General features: G+C 37.5%; 1 protein-coding gene across 8 annotated transcripts in view; it reads right to left on the bottom strand.

Annotated features, from left to right (window-relative positions):
• Nucleotides 1–1,061: 1,061 nt before the first annotated feature.
• Nucleotides 1,062–27,925, bottom strand: part of CYP27C1 (cytochrome P450 family 27 subfamily C member 1) — a 29,508-nt gene continuing 2,644 nt past the window's right edge. Inside the window, exons 2-10 of one of the 8 annotated variants that reach the window (XM_074872311.1) lie at nucleotides 23,193–23,439; nucleotides 18,219–18,409; nucleotides 16,247–16,446; nucleotides 13,455–13,664; nucleotides 11,551–11,714; nucleotides 7,967–8,133; nucleotides 7,100–7,178; nucleotides 5,897–6,100; nucleotides 1,062–3,319 (exon numbers count right to left, since the gene is read on the bottom strand). In XM_074872311.1, coding sequence (XP_074728412.1) covers nucleotides 3,203–3,319; nucleotides 5,897–6,100; nucleotides 7,100–7,178; nucleotides 7,967–8,133; nucleotides 11,551–11,714; nucleotides 13,455–13,664; nucleotides 16,247–16,446; nucleotides 18,219–18,409; nucleotides 23,193–23,351 — 1,491 coding nt within the window. In that variant the 5' untranslated portion in view covers nucleotides 23,352–23,439 and the 3' untranslated portion in view covers nucleotides 1,062–3,202. Of the gene's footprint in view, nucleotides 3,320–5,854; nucleotides 6,101–7,099; nucleotides 7,179–7,966; nucleotides 8,134–11,550; nucleotides 11,715–13,454; nucleotides 13,665–16,246; nucleotides 16,447–18,218; nucleotides 18,410–23,192; nucleotides 23,529–27,925 lie in introns of those variants that run through there. The other 7 variants (XM_074872310.1, XM_074872313.1, XM_074872312.1 and 4 more) reach the window with 7 other exon arrangements.

Here is a 27,925-nt window from a genome sequence, read left to right as displayed (position 1 = left end):
GCATTGCCCTTTACCTTAACGAGTAAACACCTTAACTTGAAGGCATTTGAAGAGAACATTTATCTCCTCTCTCAATATTCACTTTTCTAGACTATGTGAATATTTTTGAGGACACATTTAGTCTCCTGCAGACATCCGTGTTTCTATGACCTGGTATCTAATCCAGGTGGAAGGAGTGTAATCAAGTCATCACAGTTTTGTGTCCAAAGAATCAGGTTCTCCTAAGCCCATGGTTACACAGCTTAGGTGCCAGGGCTTGATCTGCCAGCTTGTGGTCTGCTTAAACCACAGGGAGGCAGAGCAAAAAGGCATTGTAGTATAACCCTTTCTTCGCTCATAGAGACTTAATTAATCTGATAATCTTAGTAGTTGTCTTACCTGTTCAAATCAAACTGCAGCTTTCCTGAACACATAACCACACTGTACATAGCACTTCAGAGGCAGTCTCACCTATTCTTCCCCAATCTCTATCAGAGATACTTCATCTCATACATTCTAGACTGTATTTTTCATTATTCTAACACACTTGCAATTTCTAGTCATCTGAGATTACCTAGATCTTCCTCCACACATTTCATTTTCAACATGCGAACTCCTCAAATAAATCATTTTTATTCCCTACATACATGACTTTTGCTATTAAATTCCATTCCATCTCTATTACATTCTGGGTTCTGGGGTTTTTTTGGTGGGTTTTTTTTGTTTGTTTGTTTTTATATTTTATGCCTTCACGTTTTGTAACATTAATACTCTTCTATGTATTAAGCAATTATAATTACTCAAAACTTTACATTAGAATCAGTCTTAGGGTATTTCCTGAGTAACTTTGCCAGTAACTTTCTTCCAGAATGACAGTACTGTTAATATAATATTATCTCTCCTTCAGCCAGGTCATTACACACCTTAAATTCTTGTATGAATCCCCATCTTTTCTAGCTGAACTAGTAATTTCCCATGTAATAGTGAATCCTCCAGTTCTGTCCAACAAGTTAAAAACTTTGAGATGCTAAAGAAAAATGCAATTATAAGTAGCAATTAAAATGAGAACCATGACTTGTAAATTCTGCATAAATATTTTATTATGTATAAAAGGCAACTTACAAGGATAGATGCTCTAGTAAAACAAATCACAGGGCTTTCTGTTTTCATGAAAAGATTCAAATGCTTTAAAGAGCATTTTAGAATGCCTCTTCCCTCTTCTACAGTGATATATTACTTAGTGACTGATACCAAGTAGCAAATGTACTGCAACACAGCAATGGCTGGTGTTTCTAATGATGCCATGACAATGCGAAAAGAGAGCACCATACAGAATCCAAGTTCGGATTCATAGCTCTTCGATCCCCAAGTCAACAAAAACAGGCAGAGTTATGGAGTCAGATACTCAATCTGCAGACTTTTAAACAGACCTTTGCGATGTAAAATGGCTCTGGCAAATACAACTCTCTTTATTCTATTTAAAATGGGGACAATTGGAAATGACAATGGGAAAGAAAAAAAGGAAATAAGATGAAGTTCTGGAAAACAGCATCAGAAGGCAAGCTCATTCAAGGAAAAAACCCCCACAGACTACCTGTTTTCTTAGAGTACATATACATGCTCAATACAGGATTAACATTTTAAAGTCATCATGTAAACATTTAACCTTCTCACAGATCAGATCAATTTTGTTTAGTATTGTTACTTTATATACAAGATCCATACAAAGGAGATTTTTGATTTTTTTGTTTTTATTTTTCAAGACCTTGAAAAGGCACTACAAAAAGTAACCAAAATACCACAACGTGACTGTAGTAGTTTGCTCTGTGGAATGTCATGCACACCATTAAAAGTACAGGTGTTATTTAATCAACCTGTCTTTGACTTTTTATAGCTAGATGAGCAAAGAAAAGTGTTGTCATTTTAAAAACTGAGTTGCACATCTTTTTTCTAACTGCATATGTCTGAAAAGTTTACGATTATCAGTATGTAAACTACCTCACAAACAACAGTCAGAGCCTGACATGTAAACAGTTAACTATACATAATTACATAGTTAATTTCATGTTAGGATATGCAGGTTTGAGCATTGTTCAAGGCATAATATGGTCTCAAGGTATAAGGTTTCTCTCAAAAATGAGAACGTGAGTTATTGCAGCGATTCTAAAGCTTTCTAAAGACTAAAGTCTCATGCAAGAGACTTTTCTGTTAGTTGTCATAGGAAAAATAAAATAATAATTAAAAAAAAACCTTTCAGGTGTCCACTCTTTAATATGACACTAGAGAGTAAAAAAATCTCCAAATACTTCAGTAGTCACATTTCCATCCTACAGAAGGCAACTGTGCACCTGCTTATGGGTTCAGCATGTTATAATGACAAAAATGTAACAACTACTTCATTTTTATTATTTACATTTAGTTTTGGCATAATATTACCTAGAACAGTGAAAGTGGCTTGTGCTATTCCACTCAGCTTATGCTTTGGTGATGAGGACAATGTCTGGGTTCATAACTCTACAATGTGACATTTAAACTTTTATTTTTAAGATTTTTATTTTTAAAAAAAGATTATATAGAAACATTTTATGGGGATTATGTTTGGATAAATTTTTAATTGTTCTGTATTTTGAGTCTAAACCAAGTGACAAATTGTATTTCTATCTTTACTTTTCATACTACTGTATTAATTTTTTAATACACACAGAGTAAATACTTTTACAGACAAGAGAAAAATGATCTCATAATTTCAATGTTAGGTGGAAATTTTTAAAAAACACTGGAGAACAAGAAACAGGAAAACACAAACTCATAAATGCAGCTAATTTTCACATATTATATAGTAATCCTCTTGCTCTCAAATAAACTCACTGAGTAGCTGACTTTTATGACAAAGCAGTGTAACAAAACCACTGAATGATAGTGCCATATCTGAATTTAATTTAGGTTTTTTTTCAATGCATGTGTTGTTATTACTAGAAATCTTTACAGGTAAAAGGGGATTCCTAGTGCAAGAAGGAATTTTTTCAGTATATATTTTCATATGTGTAGTTATCTATTACAGGAGAGGTAATTTCTCTTATGTACTGCTAGAACTAGGGCAGAACATAATACTTGGTCATTTTACCAAATACCTACAAACCAGAGAACAAGCATGATTAAACATCCACAAGATGCAAGTCTGCTCCCATGAAAATCACACAAGTATTCCTAAAACATCTGAGTCTCACTTTCTATCAGAAAATCTCACATTGATGGAGTTTCCAGGAGTCAAGAGTCCATGGGTTTTGGCATGAACTGGTTCGGTTTTGGAAGAAATTTTGATCTCAAAATTCTGAAGCAACTGTGAATATAAACAGGACAAGTATTAGAAAAGTTGCAAAATTACAGATGAAGGTTAGACTTTGGAAAAGACAACAAAACAGACAGTCACAAACAAAATTTCTGTTGCCAGTTCTGTGGAGTTTAAGTACTGTGATTCCCACAGAGTAAAGAAAAAATAGTTGTTACAAGGTGAAGATTATAGTTAAAAATCTTCCTCCTCTGACTGAGGGAGGACTCAGCCAGTGCTTTCTGAAGAATTTCCACACAACTAGATTAAGCAGCCTGAGCTACCAAAGAAACTATGGCTTCTTTCAAACCTCGTGAGCTTCCTCTCTACATGTTTTTTATTTCACTTCAATATAAATCACTATATTCAATTATAAAACAAAGCAATAAAAGAATCCCAATCCCATGCATACATTTCTCTTCCTGGGCAGAAGGAAACAAAACAATCATGAGACAGCAACTGTCCAGCGCACGAAGTGAAACAATCGTAATTCAAGGAGTCAAATATTAGAACCTCTCCTGAACAGAATCACTATAATTCTATCACACAGGTTCTCTATACATTAAACCTCTATTTCCATACATGGAAAATACAAACATCCTCAACTTTTCCTAATACTAAATCTCAAACACTTTTTCCTATAAACCAAGCAATCTTCTCTTATCCTTCTCCTAGTAAGCATGATGAACAATGCATTGTTTTCCTGTACATAACTACCTTTTCAGCGTTAGATGTTTGATCAAATTTTTTTCTCATTCTTCTTTTTCAAACCTCTCATTCTTGTTATCCTGTCTGCCAAATTTCCTCCAATTTGACTATATTGTCCTTAAAATGCAGTGCATCAAGTCAGTTGTGTATCATTGTCTAGCTGAGGATTCACCAGTATTTGGTGAGACTGAGTAATTTAGCTCCTCTTTCTGACATACGACATGCTTGCTAATACTGGTAAGATACCCAAGAATTACACTGCCTTGTCAGAATTAACATCACTATTGTTGACGGATTTTTTACTATATCACTCCAGCCTGTTTCTACGGTACTAATTACCCAGTCAGTTGGTCAGCAATCTGTATTTATGCATTTGATTTCTTCTCAAGAGCGATAACTTGCAACTGTCCTTAGTGAGCAATTTTGTGTTGATTCTGGAACATTTCTCCAGTTTTTTGTAATTCTGTATTCACATCCTCTGATTCTAACTTAATTCATGTCAGCTTGGTATCCTATGCAAACTCTAAAAGTATTCTCTAATCCACCATTTACACTGTTAATGAAAATACCAACCTAAATCAAATACAGGACAGACTCTTACAGAATTTTAATTAAACGCTTTCCCAGTTCAACAGCAAATATTAGACAGCTACTGCCTCCAGCTATTTCTTTTTTCCAACCAGTTGTGCATGCATTTTATAGGTACTTCCATCTGGAACAGATTTTATTAATGTAGTTGTGAGAACAATGTATAGGATGTGAAAATACTTCCTGAAGTCAGAATACATGATTTACTTTACGTCCACATTAGGTAAGTGATCAAGTCAAAGAAAGAAATCAGACTGGTCTGAAACAATTTCTCTTTGATCAGTTCTATGCTTCATGTGTTTCTATTTTTAAATCACTTAAATATCGTCTTGATGCCTGAAAATAGGTTGTGTGCTATTTTGTTCTAGTTTCTTTCCAGAAAACAAAAGCAGTCTCTCTATTATGCTTCCCTGATCCTCCTTTTCAAAAAGATGCAAGTATGTTTGTTTTATCCAGCCGCCTGAGAGCTATCTCACTTTGAGTTCCGAAAGACAGATGCTAATTGTTCAGAGATTGCTCTAGGAGTTTACTTAAGGAAGTTCTAAGGCAAATTCAATCAAACTTTGCTGTCAATACATATAATGGGTCTAAATATTTTTATAGTTAAGTAACTATAAATAGTTTCCAAATCTTTGAGTTTTGATTGCACAATCTGATCTCAGTATTTGAGTTAAAGGGTGTCTTGTAAATGACAAAAAATGTAGCAGCTGTTGGGAAAGCTTTCTTTATGATATGAAGCAATGGAAAACAATATATATCAATATGCACTAACTACTTATATAACTATAAATTATGTATATCTAAAATGATAATAAATTTAGGAGAAAGAACAAGAAGGGATGGAAAACCACAGAACAGAAAAATTCTACTATTTGATATAACACTGGGGTCAGTACAAGGATATAAAAACTATTTCACGTCTTTTTAAGTACTGAATTCTTCAGAACTAAAATACTGAAACTGAGCAGGCAACCATTCTAATATACATTAAGAGAGACTTCCAATGCTTACAGAAACCTTCTGTACTACATCCATATATTTCCTTAACAATCTTACCTTTAGTTTTATTTCGTTTGTACTATAAAGATTTTTTCTTTTGCAATGTAGTTTAACTAGCATGCTACATTTCAAGCATGATTATTTTCAATATTTTAAGCCTTTGCAGGATGAGTATGCTAGACAACACTCCAAAACAAAGTTTTTGAGCACTCTAAGATATCCAGAAATGGTATACATAGAAAAGAATCATACCAATATATTTTTCTTCTTGTAATGCTGTCACATAGTTCTAACCTGAATCAGTGCAAGATGAATTTCCAGCTCTGCAATTCTTTTTCCTATACAACTTCGAATGCCATAACCAAAGGGGATGGAACCAAAATTGTCTACTCTGTCCAAATTATCTTTCCTCAGCCAGCGCTCAGGTCGGAACTCATTCGCCATTGAGAAATTTTCTTCGCTGTATGAAGTAGTATAATGACAGAGTGCCAGCTGTGTCTAAGGAAATAAATTATATTTCTATTTAGCTTAATTCAATACATATTAGAAAATTTAAAAAAGCATTTGTAATTACTGTAATTTCTGCAATATGAGGTGATAAAATTAAGTATCTTTGAGTAATTCTAGAAGAAAAAAGGATACCTAGAAAATCAGATCCCTTTCTCAACTGGTCAAATTAAATAATCTTAAAATTGTTTTAAATGTTGCTGGATATATTAGAGAAGATGCAGCGGGGAAGGAGATGGGAACAAAAGTCACAAGTATTGGTAACTGTCTCAAAAAGATAATATGAGAGGAAGGGAGAAGAGAGTTATAAGACAACGGAAAAGTTAAAAGTGAAGGATGGGAAAGAAAAAAACCCACACCACCTCAGGGAAAAAAACCAGCTGTAATTGATGTGATGAGGTTTACAAATAAATGCAGGGAGGGAGATGTGTGTGGAATAACATTTAAGCAAGCATATTAACAATTAAGAATCCTGACTGTTTTAAAATTACATTGCTCTAACACAGAAGTGCTGTCATTTAAAATGGAGCCATACAGTTCTACCGTGATCTCTGTGTAATCTTTGAAAGGAAAGATTCCTAATTTAAAAAGGAAATTAAACTCTTTCTACAAAGGGAATTAACAGGCAAATAATTAGAAAACTGCAAGAATAATGAAATTCATGCTTTTTTAATCCAAGTTGTAATGTTGCACAGAAATGTTATTAATAGACTCCACTCTCAAGAATATTAACAACGAGTCATGATGGCAAATTTGATTAGTGGTTGAGGACCCAAATCTAAAAAAAAATAAACCAACAACAAGAAGTCAATTATAAAATCCATATCCACCCATGTCATATAAATGGGTGTTATTGAAATACTTTGGTCTTAATGCTCTAGCTTGGTGAAATCTTCTGTAATCAATGAACTGTATACATGTTGTAAGAGATCACATCTCATACACAAAAATTAAACTGTGTTCTCTGCAGAGGACTGCAGTAGAACCTACCCCTTTAGGTATCAAGTATCCTCCAACGATCAAGTCTTTTTGAGTTACTCTTCCATTTCCTGGCAATACTGGGTATAACCTAGAGGCAAATATTTATGAGAAGTTCAACAGCAATAACTGATACAACTTAAAAAGTTAGGATTCAATTTGCATTCACAAATATGCAGTATGAATGCAATATGCATTCACAGCAAAAGGGGTTTTCAAAAGTACAGAACACCTTGGAGATTCAAAGACCTTGAATCATCTATAAGAATATGAGTAAAGCCTGAGAAAAGTTATTTACTAGTAACTGGATGTTTGGTTCATATCGGTATTTGGTTCATATATTTATTTGCTTTACACATGTACAAACATTCAATCAATTGGTCAAGCTGGAGATGCTTTAGCACTACTAGGAGCTGAAAAATCCTTGTTGATGCCTTCTCTAAAATCCGCTTACTCCCCTCACCTCACTATGTATGTTTGGTATAAACATATAAAAAAAGCATGTCACATGCCTTCAATTTAAGTCAAGAAGCTTAAAATTATTGTAGTGGCACTGCAAAGTACCAGTGTGGGGGCGGAGGTTCTTACAGTCCATCATACAGACTAATACTTAAAAGGCAAAAATTAAGCTTTCGATTGCCTACCTTAACAGACATATCTTACATATGTGATACTACTCCTACCATACTTAAAAACATTAAACATTATATAATATATCAAATTTCATTGCTTAGGCATCCTTGGACACTACTGCTACAATAAATAAAAGCAGAAGCAGCAAACAACAACTAAATACAAACATTAGCATGGACTCAAAATCCATTACAACTACATGGAATTAATTTTTTTAATTAATGATTGCAGTTGTCTGCTACTTACCTCAAGGTTTCTTTCAGCACAGCTCTAATCAAAGGCAATTTTGGGACATCATGAGCAACAGGAACTTGATCTTTCCCCAACTTATTGACTATTTCCTCATAAACACGTTGTTGAACCTCAGGGTGCTTTGCCAACAAGTATGTTGCCCAGGACAAAGTAAAAGAAGTCTAAGAAGAAACCACAACCATCATCATCAAGTCCAACAAGATTAGATTAAAAATAATTTCAAGCCAAAAAACCCAACCAGTTTTCAACTATGTGTTTTATATGTTTAAAGTTATAAAACAGACTGGCAGTGATTCACATCTGGACTCAATGGGATGTTGTCAGACTTCACCATCCCCTCCTTCATCCCTTTTCCATCTAAAAATCCCCCACATATCAAAACAATCCATGCTGATATTTTCCCAGTGAAATATAAAAAGCAACATAAAAATCAAATGCAAACAAAGCTACATAAATAATACTGAAACATAAACACTCTAAACAGCAATGGATTAAGTTAACCATTAGTTTTCAATATGTGAAATTGGTTGTTTTCATTATACAAGTTGAAAAAAATACATTTAAAAATAATTCAAGTTTCAAATTACAGTTTCACTTTTCTTCCCAACAAAAACATTTCACAGGAAACAAGATAAGAAGAATACTACTCAGAACACTACCAAGCCCTTTTAAGCGTATGGTGGTCTCCTCATAGCATCCTCACAACAGAATTGATATTATCACTGCTAAGATTATACTTTATCCTTTGGTAAGCAATGCCACCCCACAGTTGGCACTTTCTACCTCTTGAAAATTTCCACTTGACTGAAATTCAGCATCCTATTGAAAGCTTTCTTAAGGAAGCTCGAAGAGGAGCTTATATATTTAAAGTGGTCCCATGGCCCCAAAATGTTAAAATACACTCCCTGCCCATAATTAATGATTCTAATAATCATCAAAGCTCCAGAAAATAGGTACTGTGTGCAAAATCATTTTAAAATATTTTTTACAAAGGAAGAAACAGAACACAAGCAGGAGGCAGTTCAATTTGGAGCACAAGATGATTTAAAGCAACCCATCATCTAATTCTCTTTGACCTCAGCTGGAAAATTGCACTTCAGTGCACATTTGTGATTTAGGACACACTCTGAGAGCATGAACTCACTACACCTGTATTAGCATGGAACTAAGTAAAGTATCTCAACTCAAGTTTTTGTGATCCAGTATTTACCATTCATTTAACCATGAATCTCTCTGTTTAAGCTACCTGAATTTCAGGGACTATCCCAGTCAAATACTAGACAGACTCAGGACATTTTGCTTCTGCGTATGAGCTGCACCCAAGACATTAAGGTCAAGCAAATGGCCTTACTTGAGCCCATTTCCCTCATAACCATCACTGAAGAAAGAAAGTTTACCATGAAAAATGTGTTTTCGGTATTTCTGAGTAAGTATGGCAGAGAAAGTGACAGTGCAATCATACTGTTCCTTACCTGCGTTGTGCTTAGTATCTTAGAGTGTTTAATAGAGAAAAATTGTAACCTCTACTGTAATTTGCTTGAATTATTTTTAAATGTATTTTTTTCCACTTGTATAATGAAAACAACAAGTTTCACTGTTTACGCAGGCAACAGTTTTATTTTCAGCTTCTCATTCATTACCACAACAAAGCTTAAGGTTATAAACACTGTATGGGTAAAAAACCCAACTTCTGGAAATGTCATATTTTGGGCTTACATTTAAGATGAATTCAGAATGCAAATTCATCATGACGGTGACCTTTTATGCCTTGTCTTCAAACTGAGGTATAATGCTAGAAGTATCATTCTCGGAACATTTCTTTTTTTCTTCTTGTAATATTGAGTGGCTGTCCCTCACTAAAATGCAACCCTGTTCTCTTCCTCTCAGCTCAGAGGAGCTGGCAATTGTGCCAGCTCTATACAGAACTTCTCTGATATAAACACTGTTTCTTCCCAGGTTCCCAGCTCCTTCATAACCTCTTAAAAATTAGCACTGTTCCAGGGACAGCCAAAATGCTTTGTAGCCAAAAACTGCCTTACAATTTTGTTGAAAGCTTCTATAATCCTCTAAACCTCTTTCAGTTTCCATGATAAAAAGAGATCTGAAGTGACAGCAATAGGGGGAAAAAAAAAAAATCCCTCAATTTCTGTCTTGTGCTTGGAAATGAGGAAATCAGAAGTACTGTCCTCTCACAAAAAGATTGTTGCCAGCTGAGAAAGCTGAGTCAAATGGAAAGAGAAACTCTTGTTGGCATGAACTTGAACATTGTCCTTTTATTTTAATGAAAACTGTCACACACTAAAAATGTAAAATTAATGGTCTGAAAGATTAGAAAATGAATGGGATGAATAACTGTGCTTTACTTAAGAACCAAACATCAAAAAGCTCTCCAAACTCATAAGCCCTTGGGATATTTAACCAATGGAATAATCTTCAGCACATAAATAAGTTTTACATATGCTCTTTATTTTGGAATTCAAAAGTATTATTGTTGGGGATTTCTTTGTTTTCTTTAGAAACCTTACAAACTTTCTTAAATAAAAAAAATCTGAATTCAATTATCCAGAGAGGCTTTTTTCTTTAAGGCTACTTTAGTTTTTTACTTATTTTAATCTTTTCTACCATAAGACTATTAAACACAGGACTACACAGCACTTTCTTTATCAAATTCATACAGATTTCTTTAAAAAAATTGTTCTGTTATAATAATTTACAATAATAGTGTTCACTGATATTCTAAATAACACCATATACATTTTATATACAATACAACAACTCATTTTTATCTTTTATTCTTCTGGTTGCCATGCTGCAGTGAATACTAAGCTACACCGATTTCATATGATAGGAATGAGAGAAATGGAAGTTATATACATGACCTTAATGTTTCTTCAAATGCTCTAGATGACAAATCAGAAAAATAAGGAAAGATGGCTCCTTAAAATGCTTCACTAGGTGTTAACATATTGCATATATATTGAGCCCCACTACCACAGCTCTCTGCCTCAGACTGTATGTTGTCAGCACAAGCATGGGTAGAGTGAACTTACCTTACCCACATTAGTGCTGGCCTAACATCCCCCTCCTAATGGACTGCAGCAGAAACCAGGTATCTGATCCATAATGTGTACCCCAGTTGATGTAATTAGCCACATGTGAAAATCCTTTACCAAATTCTACATATGAGTTTACAGATTAATTTTTTCACACTAACTTTCAGCTGTCTTTCCTATTGTCATCTACCTAAAGAAGTACAAATACCAACCTGATATTCAAACTACTAAAAGAAAATGCATGAAATTCAAGCCGAATATAAAGACAAATGTCTGTTTAATAAACTGTGGAACCGACTCCCAAATGATGGGTTCCTGTCAACCACAGCTAGAACAGAACACTGACTTCGTTCCAGTAGAGAGATTACACAGTGCTGTAAGTATTTTCTATCGCTTTAAAGATGTCATGACTTAAATGTGTCAGAAATTATGTCCTTATAAACAACATAACCCCCCTGAAGATAGCTGTGAATGTTACTGGTTTACAAAAACAACTGTGCACAAGAGAAAGGATAACAAGCTTACTGTGTCCACTCCTGCCAGAAGCATTTCAGTCATATTGGCATATATCTCTTCCAAAGTAAGTTCCTTACTCACTAGGAGGTATGTAAGTAGCCCACCATTCACTACTTCTCCTTGGTCCAGCTGAGACTGAATAGTCTTCAATTTGTTGTCAACATGGATTTGACCTTTGGGATTAAAAAAAAAAAAATTGTTAACCCTCCATTTTTATTTTTCTTCTGGTTCCATTTTCAGTAATGACATTTCTCCCTTACACTACACTACACACCCAAAAAAAAAATTATATATTTGAATCTATTTTCTCAGGGAAAAGATAATAGAGTGCTGGTGGAGGTCCTTGGGTACTCCTGGTAAGGAAAGACTGAGCTGACAGGAACCTTGGTAGCTCACAGCATGAGAATGCTGAGCACAAAGAAAGGACACAAGAGACTACAGTTTCTGACAGGGAGCGAAGGAAGATCAAGGTCAAGTTTTTACGCCCACCTGGCTTGTTTTCTGATGACTCTGCGAGAAGTGGTGAACTCTGCAGAGCATGCTGCAACTCAGAACACAGAGGCTGCTACAAGATGTTAGCAGCAACCAGAAGGTCGAAGCCACAGAACTGAATTACACTGAAGACAAAGATGAGGAGCATCAGGTAATTACAAAAATTGAAAAACTTCAGTGAATGGCATTTTGAGCAAGTTCACCCACATTCCCATTTATACTTTACTGACTACAAACAGCATCTTCAGTGAAACAAGGGCTTTAAAAAGAGGAAAACTCCTCAGAAAGTTAATGCCTTGCAGAATGAGCTTACAAAAAAGTGAACTAGAAACAACATGTTCCTTTATGAAAACTCCACAAATACACACATCACATACAATGATCTTCAGCATTTAAATTCCTTTTTCACAAAGGGATTAAAAAACCAGACAAGTTTCAAATGGAACAAATTCCTCAAGAACAGTTTTTCAGCTGCTGTCAGGATAAAGCTGAAGTCTGCTGTTGTTTTTAAGCCACAAAAGGGAACATGAGTACTTTATCATAGGAAATAATTTAAAAGTGGCAGTGTAAAAAAGTGCATGTTTCACAGAAAACACACCTGTATGAGCATTAAATGGATTCCCTAATGTTACCACAGGTACAGATCAATGCATACTAAGAATTAAGCATATTAGGCATATTAAAAGTTAAGAAACTAAAGAATCTACCCTCAAGAAGATGTATACAGCCCTACCTAGACAGTGTTAATAAAATAAATCAAAAAATACGGGCAGCTTTCTAACATTGGAGAGGGAAAGAGGGTTCAGGTTTTTTTAACACTCCAGAATATTAAAACAAAATACATATTGCAAAGACAACTCCTTCTTACTTACATGAAAGCTGATTCATAAAGTAGCCTGAAATGTTTTATTTAGAAAAAAACATATTGCAGTACAGCAGTGTACTTTTATGTCAATTTATATGCTTGTACGTGTATATATAAACTTCACAAAGAGTTTAATTAATAGCTAGAGAATAATTTTTTAACTTTCTAGTCAGTTTTAGTGGTGATTATTTGTCAAAGTGCCTGACTGAAAATTTGCCGAAGTCAACAAAACTACCCTCATTAAAATTTGAGTGGCTTAAGATAAAGCCCTGGTAAAGAACTCGCTCCTGGAGCGAGGACTGGGTGCCGACACAGATGAAGACAAGTAAAAGAAACAGCAGTATAAAATACAGGAATATTTAAAGCGTACTGGTAAAATTCTTTTTCAGTAGAGTATTATTTAAAACAGTTCCCTTGGCCAGTCTGCATTTAATATGAAACTTACTTCTGCCACAATGTCTTCTTATAATTGTAGAAGAAAAATGCAGCAAGTCCTGTTCAAACACACACAGAACCTGCAGAAATACAGCTGAACTTTTCTACTACTAAATCTTACTAAATTTGAAGAGTCCATCCCAGGATCTGCAGAACTCTCTCCAGGGTTTTGGAATAAGTGGACGAAGCCATTTGGGAATAGCACCTGCATACATAGTGGTCTTAAACATACTAAACATCAACTCCAGAGCCTCAATATATTCAACAGTCTGCTGTGGGACGTTGTTTTCCAGGCAGCCCAACCGGCATTCATACAGAATAGTTGCCACACCTGCACATACGAAATCAAAGAATTTGCTATACAGATGCATATATACATACTAGTAATTTAAGGAATTAAAATGCTAACATAATGGAACTACCATCTAAAAATGTTTAGTTATTATTGCTGCAGTTGGAAGCAGATAAAATAGAAATTTAAAACACGGTAAAAAATTCCAGCTAAACATTGTAGCGAGACAGTGGTTACTATGTCAATAATGCTCAGCATGAGAAGACAGACAGGAATTCCACCAGAAGTAGAGCAGCCCTCCAGCATGTTTGCTGTGTTTTGCACTGCACCACAAATCCTGAGCCTGCTGTGTTGGCCTCTGAACACACAGGGACATACAAATCCAAAGACATTTCTGATAACTGGTGATAATGCAGGAGTTCTAGCAGTGGCTGTGTCTTTCTTCATCATATGCTGGTAATAAGCTAACAATGAGTAGGCATAAATGGATAAGGAGCTTGCACTCCAGACAGTGATTTTACTGCACACAGTATATACTCGGTGTGGTTCTGAAAAACAGCAAGTGTGTGACGCTGTTGCAAGTAACAATATTGACTCGTCTCTTGTTCCTGACTTGCTGTTACTACTTCAGATGTTTTTCTGCAGCATTGCAGGGATCCCTATTAGAAATACAATTTCTGCCCCCAAAGAACAATACTTAATATATATTTTTATTAAATTATTATTGTTCTTCTTCTCAATGCTGGATCATTTATTCCATTTATCAAGTTAATTCTTACCCATCCATTAGTGTCCCTGAAATCTCTCGGCTCAGTTTTTACAAACATACCCAAATTATTAAATACTAGTGACAACTTACCCAGAAACTACCCTACTGTAGCCAAAATGTTCTCTCAGTTTGACAGCAAAGCATTTTTTAATTACTTCCTCAACACAGGTTTCAAGCAATTTTTGCTCCCAACTTGCAAAATCTAGATCATATTACCCAGTTTATTTACGAAAATATCACCCAGTGCAGTGTAAAAAACATTCCTATTAACACAATAATCTTATTTAATGATTTTTCTAAAATCCAGTGGGGCAGTTGGGTAATTTAAAAAGGATTTAGATAATTTCTCAAAGCCATTTGCATCAAATCAAATCTTTTAAAATAAATTTTGTGCTTTTAAATTCCTTAGTTAACAGTTTGTCCACATCTTTCCAGGAAATATTAGAATAACTGTCAGCTAGATAATTAGAGTAACTGGTCTATTAACACTCTAGTATCTTTTTTCTCCGTTTTTCCTATTAAAAACAGGTACAATAGATAATGATGTTTAACCTTGATCTTGTCCTCCATTAAACTCTCCATAAATTCTCAAGTATGTGTATATGTGTGTGTATATATATATATAAAGAAACTGTTCTTTTTGCCTGTTCTTTGCTTTGTATTTCTTCTTTATTGATAAAAATAATTTTAAAATCTGGCTATTTTCAATTCACTCTTTCTTCCCTAATTTCCTCCCTGGGAAGATATTTTTCTGTGTCTTTTATTTCTCTTGTGCCTCTTTCAGCAACTGCTGGTTCTTACGCATGCTTTTGCTCTTTATATGATCCTTTAAAAAAAAATCTTATGCATTTGTTCCCTGAACATTTGACAGTCTAAGTTAATTAACACTGCAGTTCGTATAGGAAAAAAGTATGTGCCAGGCACAAGTTATAAATGAAAAGCTAGAAGAATGTGAAGAATTTAAACTAACCCATCAGTTAAAGTGAATCTGTAGGCTCAGAGTTTAAAATTCCATAAAACTGGTAACTCTTAGTTTAATGCCATTTTTAGACACTATTAATGTAGAACAGTCTCAGGTTAGTTTACCAGACAGGCAGCCAGCAATTTGATACAGCATCTTCATAGGTGAGCAATTTGGAAGTTCTTGCAAATCTCAAATTATTCAGCTGCCTGCCAGCAAAGAGCACCAATGTTTTTAAAAGACACTACATATAACAAGATCAGGTTGTATGCAGTCAGTTAAAGGAATGCATGAATATGAATCACCAGTAGATTTCTGTAAGAACACAGGAAATGCCATACTAGCTCGGGCTGAAGTTGCGCTTAGCCTTCCCTCAATTAATGCTAGCCAGTGGCAGATGATTTTAAGGCAAGCATAACAATCCCACACTTGGCATGTGTAGGCAGGGGAGAGAAGTACCTTTTCCCACATTAAGCTATGAACAGATAGATACATCACACAGTGATCTCCCACCTGGAACTTGGCCACTATGTTGTTAAATTAACATGTCTTAGAAATCACACTGTTAGAAGGTCAACACCCTTATTCTCGAGAAATTAATACAGAATTACAAAGTACTCAAACTGCTCTGGGCCTTGATTGTACCTTTTGCCTGTATACCAGCATTTTCACAGGAATTGTCCCTTAATACAAGGTGTCATCTCTTCAGGCTGTACAAAGGAATTCTACTGATATCTACTGCAGAGTAGGAAGACACCTGAATGCAGAATATCAAGCTTCCCTTTTCAGATTAATCATAATGGGGCACTAGGCATTTGACAAAAATGCCTAACCATAAGCACGCTGCTTTACACCCATTCTCTTTACAGATGTTATACAGCCTGGGCTTACCTTCCATTGAATACTTGAAGAAAACATTGTTAACATTGGTCACTGTTTCCCCATCGTCCTCTTGACTTCTGAGGGTGTGGATTCTTTTAATTAAGTCTGTGATAACTTCATTGACTCCTTCAGAGTAAACAGCCACATCTTTGGGTTTCAGAATTTTTTGCCTCAGTACACTTCTCATTTTTAGCCATTGTTCCCCCTCCCTAGAAGAAATTATTAATAATGTCTATACACAATTTTCCTTAACAACCATCAGCTGGGCAAGAGCTCCTCAATGAAACTGTTTATAATTTTTCATGTCAAATGAAAGCAAGTGGTGAAAAGAAGATGATAATGTATATTTGGTATTATGCTCATACATTTTTATTCGTATGTCCTCATTATGCATATCCTCGTTAAATTTCAGCGTTGCAATATGTATGTACATGTGTAAGTCAATCTCTGGTTTAAGTGACAGAACTTGTCCACTCAGTGTTCTGAATTTGACTCTACATTAGCATTTCAGTAGTAGTTAACACAAGAAATTAACAAAATTTTCTTATTAAAATTATTTTAAATAAATATTTGAATGGATAATCTCTAAAATTGCTTTTACCTAGAATTGGTGCTTAATTACCAAAGAAAGGTATCGCATTCAGATGTGACAAATCAACGATTTGAGCCAGTACCATAAATTCCATTACTGATACATTGCTTTGTTACCTTAATTCTAAACGTACAAAGTAATAGGATAGCAGACCTAGCTATAGAGAAACAATTTACAGCTAGATTCTCCTTTAGTTGAGCTATCTATTGAAATCTTTGTGCTGAAGACGAAAAATCTGAATTGTAGCATCTGCGTGCTTCATATGAGCAGAGTATTTGGGAACAATGGTTCCAGGGATACTTTTCAATTGCTTTATGAAGACAGGCAATTGTATTTTATGCATTTATTTTAAATTGCTATGTATTTCCCATTAAATTTTGTCACCTGGAGCAATGCTGCTGCAAGGTACAGAAACTTATTGGCCAGCAAAAGAATTTAATCTCTTCAACAGATATTTTCTGGCTATCTCTTGATTTAAGATCTCATTTCACAAAATATCAAGGAACTATTAGTTTGACTCTGAACTGCAGCTTAAGATTTGAGTCTGCAGTGCAATACATAATGCCTTTTGCCACCATGAAAGAAACAGACTGTCCATGCTCAGGAAATTAGTTTCCCTCTAAATAAACATCCTATGTCAGTGGGGACTGTGAGTAGTTCCCAGTGGCAATTAACCACACCCAGATGCACTGCCAGTTTGTACAAGCTTTAAAGACAGATAACTCTTCTAGAATCAGCCTCATACAAAAATATCTGTGGGGGGATGCACTACAGTGTGAATTTACCATACAGTGACTTCTCTGCATTACTCTACTGAGGCAGGACTTCAGTGAACAATAAAGCTAAAGCCAACCTGAGTCAACAGGTCAACACAGCAAACTGCCAAGGGGATGCAGCAGTCTAGATCATGTGAATTTTCCATACAGTGATTTCTCTGCATTAATCTACTGAGGCGGCACTTTGGTGAACCATAAAGCTAAAGCCAACCTGAGCCAACAGGTCCACGCAGCATACTGCCAATGAGATGCAACAGTCTGGATCTGAAGCACCACATTTGTGCAGCATTGTGCCAAAGTTTGTAAGCCCTGTTCTGTAATACTGCTTGCAGGTAGGTGAGTCAGCTCAGACAACTCTAGTTGATACACATTCCCCAAGAATGTTTTATGCAAGGTAGCTTACTCCACATTCAAACTACGCATCATTACCATCCCTTTGAAAATTTACAGCAGAACAGACAATTCACCATAAATCTCTACCCTCTTCCCACCACTAGACACACTAATTTGCCCACACAGAAAAGCCTGAATTCGCAGATGACCTGTACAGTCCTTCAGAATATCACTAAATTTTACAAGAAGATAAAGAAAATGAAGGAATAATAACACTTACGCAGAAATAAGTCCCGTGGCTCTCCCTCGTAAGTCTCTGTATTCCTGCCACGATTCCATGTTAGCTCTTTGTGGTGCTCTACCTTCTGCTCGGAGGACCTGAGCAACCATATCTCGATCTGCAATGGATACAACAAACTGGGGACCAAAGTGAGACTTGAAGATCTTTCCATATTCCTGAGTGTGTTTTTGCTACAATGTCACCAACAAAGAGAAACAGAAGTAAAGTATTACTAAGAAAAACTGACAATTTGTCATACAGTGAATCAATCTATCACATCTAGAATCTGATCCCCAGCCTTCCAGTCAAGGAATGGTTTGAAATGCCAGGAGAAAGCATCTAAACATTACTGTGAAATATTCAGAAGGAAAACAGAGAGGTCACACCGTTCAGGACCTCTGATTGAAAAGACCCAAAGCTCTAAGGCACAAAGCGTGAGTGAAACCAAACACTGAGAAGATGAAAGGACTTGGGGCACTTAAAAATACATCCCTTCAGATCAAACAGGTTAGAAAGAATGTGAAAAAATGGAAAACATGGAAGTAAATAGGGTGAAATTAACAGTATAATACAAAGATACAATAATTTACTTTCAATGTCTTTTGTAAATAAAGACTTACTCTACCATCTTATTCTTTACAAAAAATACTTATAAGTTTCTCACACCTAACTGAGGACGATGATAGCATAGCAGCCTAGTGAAAAACTGCATTCTGGGATGGCTTCTGCAGCAGTGAACTTTAGAAAGACACATTAATTCTGCAAAGGGAAGGAATGGTGTTCCTTCCAAAAGTTCTATGATTCAAGCCGAAGGCAAGCAATAGGCAATTAAGAAAGAGGATTGGAAAACATTAAATTTTGTATATATATAAAAAAAAAAAACACACAAATTTTTCCAGTAAGATTGCACTATCACTGTCCCATGAAATTTTACTGATTATTTCAAACAAATTACATTCTGACATGGTCATGAAATGAAACACCCAACTCCCATGAATTCACTTGGAGTAGAGGTACATCATCATTTTAGGGGAGGGGGGGGGGGGGGGGAAACAACCTGCAAAGGAGTTGTTAAAAAGATAGTATTAGGACTTTAGATCTAAGAAAGCTTTTAAATTTTAAAGCCTTTATTTCAGGTTAAAAGTAGCAAGACAAGTTAAACTGACCAAAGTTTAACTTTGACACATTATCTGCATCTAATCCAAAGACATCTGCTTGAAGAGTTGATTATAAACCAAAGATGTCTGATACAACTACACTAGTGAAAGTCTACTGTTGACCCAAGACTAACTTATGAGAAATATTTTTTTAATCAGTCTTGGTTACAGAGATGAATTGTTTAATTGCCAACAATAAGTTTAAGACACATGAATCGCTCTTCAGCATATGGTACCAAGTGCTTATAAAAAATGTAACTCTCTGCCTGGTTTCCAAATAAAACAAGAGTTGTGCAATTGTGGTCTCTGCCAGTCTCCTTTTAACTACTTTTGGAACACAATGGCCAATTTCAGCCAAGTTTATCGGAGAGTTAAAGGTCTCTTACAATGACGCTCTTATCAAAAATCAGCATCTAGATTCAAATGAGACACACATATTAGTCACCTTGGTGAGGGAATGCTACAGTAGGAACTCAACTGTTATCATTTCTGCTTGGTCTGTTACTAATCAAAAACCACATGCAGACCAATGTACGAACAAGCACTCCCAAAACCCAAAGTATCTCTTGCCTTGGGATATTTTAGGGATATTGAAACTGAACTTGGAGACAACTGAGGGCATGAGTCTTCAAAGGGAAGCATGAGTTGGGAAGTAAGTGCTGCAAGGAAAAGGCAGTGGAGTGAGGGGGTACAGGTCACCAGTCACAAACAAACAGGTTCAACAAATTTTGCTATTTATGGAGCAGCTTGTTTTTTTCCACCGATGGTGAGGTTTACATGGGAGGATAAACTTCAACAGAAAATAAATCAAGTGCCAAGCCATCCAATCAAATAAGTGAAATATTAGTTTTAAACCAGAAACAGACAAGGACAAGGCATTTGGACATCTCTTGCTTTCAACAGAATGATGTTCAGCGTATCAACTTCGTGTTTAAAGAAATGCCTGGAATTTCTCTTCCATATTTTCTATCACAACATATGTTTTCTTTCCAAACCTTAAAAATATTGCACTTCAATGTCTCACATACCACTCTCACACCAGACATTCTTTCACACATCATAAATTCAAACTGCCAGCATCCAAACCCTCCCCCCTCACCTTTCTTTTCTTTATACGTGCATAGCACTGATGAGACAGAAGAGATCTAACCCCATCAAATTAGAAATACTTTCCCTTTGTCATAAATGCTGTAGGCATTACTGCTTTGGCCAGGACTAACTGGAATCATGTTACTGAGAACAGAACCTCCTTTGTGAAAAAGCACTCGGCTTCCCCACCCCTTCTGCATATAGCGTACAAATATTTGTGTGCGCCGAAGGACATCGTTTAAGTAGCTGTGCTGGTTACCGAAGGGTTTCAGATTAATTCATTCCTGATGTTCACTGTATTGTTAAATTTAACAGACTGTTATTAATCCCGTTAATGCCTATTTGCATCCAGCGTGTATGCAAACTGGGCATCCATGACTTGTAAAGTGATTTTTGAGAGTCTAAACAGAATAAAAACTAGTATCATGTTACAGCTCCTCCTTATCCTTCCTCCCACTTTCCTTTTTATGAATAACATTCATTAAAGAAGAAAGTATCTGTATCAGCTAGTGGTAGTGAAAAGCATATACTGTTTACCTTGTCTTGTCTTCCTTTTAATATTTTGAATAATTTTCACTGTTTTGACAGTGAAAGAACTTGAATTCAATGGCAGTATTATTTTTAGTGTTATGAGACTATGGTGAGTGCCTCAGAGATTCTGTACACCACCACAGAGGTAAAGAAAAAAAGAAATGCAATGCAACAAAAAGCTTTAGCTGTCATGAAGTTTCATCTGCATGTGTCTTGATTAGCAAGCAATTAAGCTGAGCAATTTGTCATTAGCAATCTAGTTTGGCTGCCATCAAACACAGCACACACTGAGGAGACTAACACTTCTTTTTAGAAATCTAAGTGGTAAATACAACAGACAAACCCGAGCAACTTAAGTGAATTTTTTTTTCCTGTTTGCTGTCTCTTTCTGGGGTTTTTAGGCCCTTTGTAAATCCTAACTTTTAAGTTTTGATCTTCAAACCATTGGTTTGGAAGTTCTGTCCCGTTGTCTTTGGTTTCCCTTTTCTGTTTTTACTCCCCCCCCTTTTTTTTTTTTTTTTTTAATTTCAGTGATTTTCAGGCAGTGAACCTCTTGGGGTTGTCTGTGAATCTCTTCCTAGCAATCTGGCAAAGGTCACTAAGAAAAGCAAAATAATAAATGCCACATTTGAGGTATTCCCGAAGAGATGTGTACTGCCAGTGGAAAGCATTACAGATCCACAGCTGCAAAAGGGTGAAAACCACTGCTTTGCTCCCTCAAACACAAGTACTCAGTTTAGGATCACTTGGACTACACGGGGAAAGGGCCCCAGGAGATGCACTGTGACTTTTTAGGAATGAAACCCACATGTTTGGCAAGCAACCAAAAAAATTCATCTTTGGATAGAGTCAGCCTTATAGTAAGACAGTTGCCCATGCCAACATCCAAGAAACGCTGCACAGAGGAGGGCTGCTCGTTCGCCCAGCTCCTGCTGTCCCCAGCAAGGATAACCGCGCTGCGCCCACCTTCGCCGGGCGCGGCTGAGGAGGGGGACAGGCCGCGGCCCGCGGACCACCGCGGGCGCGGAGGTGCCCGACCCCAGAGGACACTTCTCAACCCGCCCTCCGACTTCTTGCTCCGTCTCCCACCCCACCGCGCCCTCCGGAGGTGCCGCCCGCCAGGTGACAGAGCCGCTCCCCGCCCTCCCTCCTCTCACCCCGCCACCAGCCGCCCGCCGCCATCGCGCCCCGCTTCCCGCCACCCGCCTCCCCTCCCCCCCGCCCCGGGCCAATGGGGGCGGCCAGGGGAGGGGGCGGCCGAGCCCCGGGCGGGCAGCGCCGGCTGCCGCCGTCGCCCCCCCCCAACTCCCGTCCCCCCCCCGCCCCGGGGAAGGTTTCGAACCACCCGCCTCCTGCTGAGGGAGGGGGGCGGCAGCCGTGGGCCGGCCAGCGCTGACGGCAGCGGGTCCAGGCGCATCTACCGCCCCCTCAGGGGACCTATATATGCGACGTGTATTTATGTAAGGGGAGGCCAGGGTAGAAGCGAGGGCTGGAGGGACAAAATGGTCTCTGGGCACAGCGGAGGAGCGCCGGGCTGAGCTGAGGAAGGGCAGCGGCCGGAGCCCCCCGCCCGCACCCCGCAAGCCGCGGCACGGCTGAGGCGGTCCCGGGTGGAACCAGCCCCGGGCGCCGGCACGGCCTCACCGGCGGGGCGGGCGCTGCGCTCCGGGATCCGAGGAAAGGAAAGCCCACATTTCCCGGCTCCGCCCGCCAAAACAAGTCCTCTGCAAGTCTGTGAAACAGCCCGGTTCAAAAAGACGGGGTTGTTTGGGGGTTTTTGTTTTTTGGTTTTTGTTTTGGTTTTTTTTTTTTTTTTCAGTCTAAGCACCTACCCGAAAGTTCAAAATACGCATAAAGATGAAAAGGGAGAGAGCTCACAGATGGGGGTGCCGGCTGGGCAGTCGCCCCACGCACGAGGGAGAGGGAGATCGCGGGAGCGGGGTGTCGGCGCGGCTCGCCAGCCGCGCTCCCCGCAGGCTCCTCACGGAAACAAAACTGCTACAACCTCCCGGCGCTGCGGGGACGGAGAAGGACGGGGGGATCCTGGGACTCCCGGCTCCCTCAGAACAGCGGCAATGCGGCGCGGCGGTGCCTGGCGGCGGCGCGGGTCACCCAGCCGGTGGTCAGGCAAGGTTTTGTGAGGGGAGAAAAAGAAAGGCTCAAGTAATAAAATATTAAATAGCCGAGTAGGCTGTACCTGGATTTCATGAATGCGGCCGAAGCCGTCCTTCCAGAAGAACTCGTAGAGATTGTAGAGGGTGTTGGGTCCCGGCATTTCTTGCAGGCTCTTCACCCTGCCAAGCTGGTGCGGGGTGGGCTGCAGCAGCTCCCCTGCGCGCCCCGAGCCGGCCACCATCGCCTCGCCTTTGTTCCCTGCCGCCGCCGAGTTGTTCTGCACCTCCAGGGACTGGCTGCTGGAAAGTTTGGGCAGTTGGTGAAACCTGCTGACAAAAATCGCATGGTAGAAGTAAGTTCTCTCAGATTCAAGCGTCTGCCTGCATTTCATCGTCAAAACTCTCGTGAAGAAAGACATGTCTTAATTTCAGAAAGGTCCACTTTGCTCCTGCAGCTGCTTTTTATTTCGTTGCTTTCTTCACTGCCTGCTTTAACTTGTACAAGCAGCACTTCTCCAAACTCTTACTGCATGAGCATCAGTTTACACAGACCATTATTTAACGCTCCCTCCCCTAGGGCTGGAAAAGGGGGGTGGGCCTGGGATGAGACTTGAATAGAACGAACCTATTATTTTGTATAATTCAAATCAGATAAATTTACCCATTAAGCATGCAGCCAAAGTTTAGGTTTTCCCTCTTTCCCCAATTGGTTTGGCAGAAAGCTCACATATGGATTATCCCATCTTTCTCCTTCATTAAAAAGGTGGGTTTAGGGCTATTTTTTCTGTGGCATTAATCAGTTCCCATGTTAGAAAATACTGTATTTCCTGCGAGAAGTTCTCTTAGTACCATTCATCATCCTGTAATATGAAAGGAAAACACGTCTGCATCCACATACAAATAGCAACAGTTTTACACAGTAACCTTACAAACAGTTCCTGCAAATTACAATATCCAGGGATGTTACTTGTATTGCAGAATGATTTATCTTTTGGACAGGATATACTCCATAAGCAGCTTGTGTCAGCTTTTGTAGAAAAGAACCAGTGCCCTGTAACCGCCTAGTGTCCCACCACAGTTTTTCCTCAATTCTGCTGCATAGATCTACAATCCCACACAGAGAGCTTGAGCTCCAACTTGTGTATCAATTTGTTTTGCACAGGTTCAAAAGTGTTTGTTCTGTCTTCATACATATTGCTGCATAATTCGAAGGTGTTAGTGATAATCTGTAAAACGTTGATTAGTTTCAGAAATTATGTGGAAGAGACCACCTTGGTTTTAACTGAATCAGAAGCTCAAGTAAAACTTGAGGACAGAGGAAAGTCTCAAGAAGGATCCACATTTCCAGAACTTTGTTATGAACAAACTGCTGGAAAAGTAAGTCTAGTGAGAGTCAAAGTTATTTGCCTTTGTTTTCCTTCTGTTTATTTTTCTACATTTATATTTTTGAGGCTGCAATCCATTTAAGTTTTGTGTACATGCTTAATTTTACCACTGATAACTCCACTGAAATAAATCTACCTCAAGTTAGACATGCACATCAGTCTTTGTAGATACAGCAGTAAGTAAGTAGGTATTATAGGAGTAAAAGGCAGATGGTAAACAGTCTTAAAATCTATAAAGTACGTCTTGGTTTAAGCTAGAATAATATCTTTAAAATGGGCTTCATCATAGTTGAAAGGGTCCAGAGAAAAGCAACAGAAAAAATCAGAAGTTTTTTTAAAATTACATAAGGAGGAGGTTGAGAGAATTATTTCATCTGGGAAAGATGACTTCCAGGAACACGACAACAGCCTACAGATGCGTACATCTTTTGTTAAAAGAAGATGCATGTCAGAGAGGGAAGACAGAAAATAGTTTGCACCTATAGATTTCTTGCTTAGATTTTCAGGTAAACCTTGCAATCTCAGATATTTTTGGGATATCTCAGATATTTCAGATAACCAGGGTATCTCAGGAAGTTATGTAATTGCTATCACTGAACTTTGTAAGAACAGGTTTGAGAAACATCTGTCAGGCACATCTGGGTATATCACAATCTAGGTTACCTCTGGAGTTTCCCTTCTCATCATACATTTCTATATGGTGTGGCTACATTATTTCTTTAATGTTTATCTAAAGATGCTTTGAGACACATAGTTACTCACAAAATATATACTTATGGGGAAAAATATTAAAACCAGCTGGTGAGTGTGAAATTCAGAACAACTAAGTGAAAGGCTAATTCCATGTCTCCCTTAGGGACAGTGGAGGACAAGAACAACAAAGAGTATCTCCCAGAGAAAGTAGATGTACTACGAGATGTCTGAGGGGGAATTTAAAAACAGCACATTTATTTATTTGACAGGAAAGATGCACACAAGTCCTAGAACATGCAAAGAACAATCCAAATTATTTAAAATCTGCACCATCTAAATTACATTTGCCATATTCTATGAATGATAACCACAAAAATTTAAAGGTATTGAACAACAGATGTCCCTAGATTGTAAGTCAACAAATAGAATGGAAAGAATAGGAATTGACTTTGTAATGAACACCAATATAATCCCTTAGCTATACATGTTAAAGGTTACATCAGAATTAAAACCAATAAATTCTTAAGCTCAGTATTAATACTTTGAAAATAATTTTTTCAAAAGGTATGCAGTAATTCTCCAGCTTTAAATATTATATTCATATTGTAATTTCTAGATTGATGGAGGGACTATATGCACCCTTCCTAAAAACTGCTGCTCCCAGCTATCAGTATGGTAGGTATTTTTTTATTATTTTAAAGACATACACCAATAAGATAGTGTAAAGCATCTGCTTCTATTAATATGCTAATGACATAAACTCAGATACATATGCTGTAAAGGTTACAGTTTTGCAACTGGCAGTAGCTTTCTCTGGCTGTACATTTTTGCAGTTAATTCCATATTTGGACCTTCACTCTTTTCCCACCATTACCTCTTTTCCATGAAAATCATTGTAGGAGAGAGTGTTTCTAGCCAAGCTACTTGAAAAAGAGTTTCAGAAGTTTTGCCCTGTAAGTACTTCACCAGAACAGTACCTGTTTTCCCTCCGAGGAATTTCTGGAGGTGGCAGTAGTCCCAGCATAGAAACTGTGTTGTATAACCCCACTTTCACTCAGTCTTCCAGGCAGTTTACTTATTGTTAGATTTTTGTTGGTTTGTTTGCGCTAAAATGGTCTGAAACACAGATCCCATTTAAAATAAACAGGTACACACTCAGAGAATACGTGATTTCAGTAAAACAGGGAGCTGAAGGCAGCACTAATTATCCATATGTAATTCACTTCAGAAGACACCAAACCACAGAACTTGGGTACAACGTGCAAGGCAGCAATGCAGGACAGAGAGTGAGCTGTCTTGTCTTTAATTGCAGCCAAGGCAGCTATGCTCCTTCACATCTGTAGCGTCTTGCAGGATTATTCATTACATAATTTCTACCTTGCCAAGCTGTTCTTAAATAGTTAATCTTGCTCACTAATACATCCTCCAATGTAACGGCTACCTATATACATTTACATATATTCTTTATTTACTGGCTCACCTGGTGCAGCATGTAAACCAGCTGCAGACATTCAGATCTCATTATTGGCAATCCTCAACAAATCTTATTCAATATTCAACAAATATTAATCAAACATTCTGCGATTACCAGCTATTAAGTTTATATATGCAGCTTATGCAATACAGTAAAGCCAATTTCAGGAAAAAAAATATCTAGCTATGTATTGTGCTAAATCTGCTGAGGAATTTGATGCTCTCTTTGCTGTCTGGATAGACTTTGTTGTTGCTTTTTAAGATAGCATTCAACAGAGGAAAGTCTGAGACAGTTTCTTCCATTATTCATATGCAAATATTTATTAATGTAAAAAAAATATTACAGGGAAATCTTAAAGTATATCATTAACTTTGAATAAGATTTTATACTTACCGTCTGTCTGCTTTTAAAGAAAAAGTGGAATGTATGTGCCATTTGAGAAGTGTCCTAACCAGGGAGTGCCTATGAGACACCTCCATTACTACCTACTATCTTGTATTTTTATTAGAAAGTGCCATCAGTGTTTTACAAACAAAACCAAAACCACCCCATCCTGAAGAATTTCCAGAATAGGTTAGAGGTGACAGCTGAGTATAGCAGAAAGAAATAAATGAAAAAAGCACAAAGTAGCAATGCATTAATGATGAAAATTGCTGAATTTCTTGGATATAACAGAAGAGGATTTAAAGGGGAGTAAGGATGCTGTTGTGCAAATCTGTATAAAGATCACCTTCCTTGTACAAAAGGCGGTGTGAGTGGATTGACATCCACAGAAACAAAATTTTTACGTAGTGCAGGTGGTGGACCAGTAGTAGGTCTGAGAATCAGTGGGCCTAAAAGGCTGACATACTGTAGTTCAACATAGGTAAATAACAGATGACAAGAAAGGTCACAAAACAGGTTATCAAATAACCCTGTTTTAATGTTCAAAAATATTTACAAATAATAGATATTTCTAGGAGGTTTGTTGGATGAAGTAGAAATGCAGAGCCACTACGAGATGCAGGCTCTGGTACACTAATGCAACACTACAGTAACTATCAATAATACTATAGTAACCCATCAGTGCGGGTACAAGTCTGGTTTTCTAGGTAAACTATAGAAAAAGAATACTCCAGACAATAGCCAAATCATATGGTAGTTAAATAGCCCAATACAAGAAGGGAATATCTATGAATGTAAATGAACACGTGGGCTACCACAACATGGAATATGTAATTAAACTATTTGCTTCTCTTTGTTGTGCTAGATCATAATTGTGTGG

Source organism: Strix uralensis, chromosome 6 (assembly GCF_047716275.1).
Source record: "Strix uralensis isolate ZFMK-TIS-50842 chromosome 6, bStrUra1, whole genome shotgun sequence".
Classification (NCBI taxonomy): Eukaryota; Metazoa; Chordata; class Aves; order Strigiformes; family Strigidae; genus Strix; species Strix uralensis.
The sequence above is the reverse complement of the archived record's forward strand: the minus strand, read 5'-3'. Positions and strand labels throughout refer to the sequence as shown.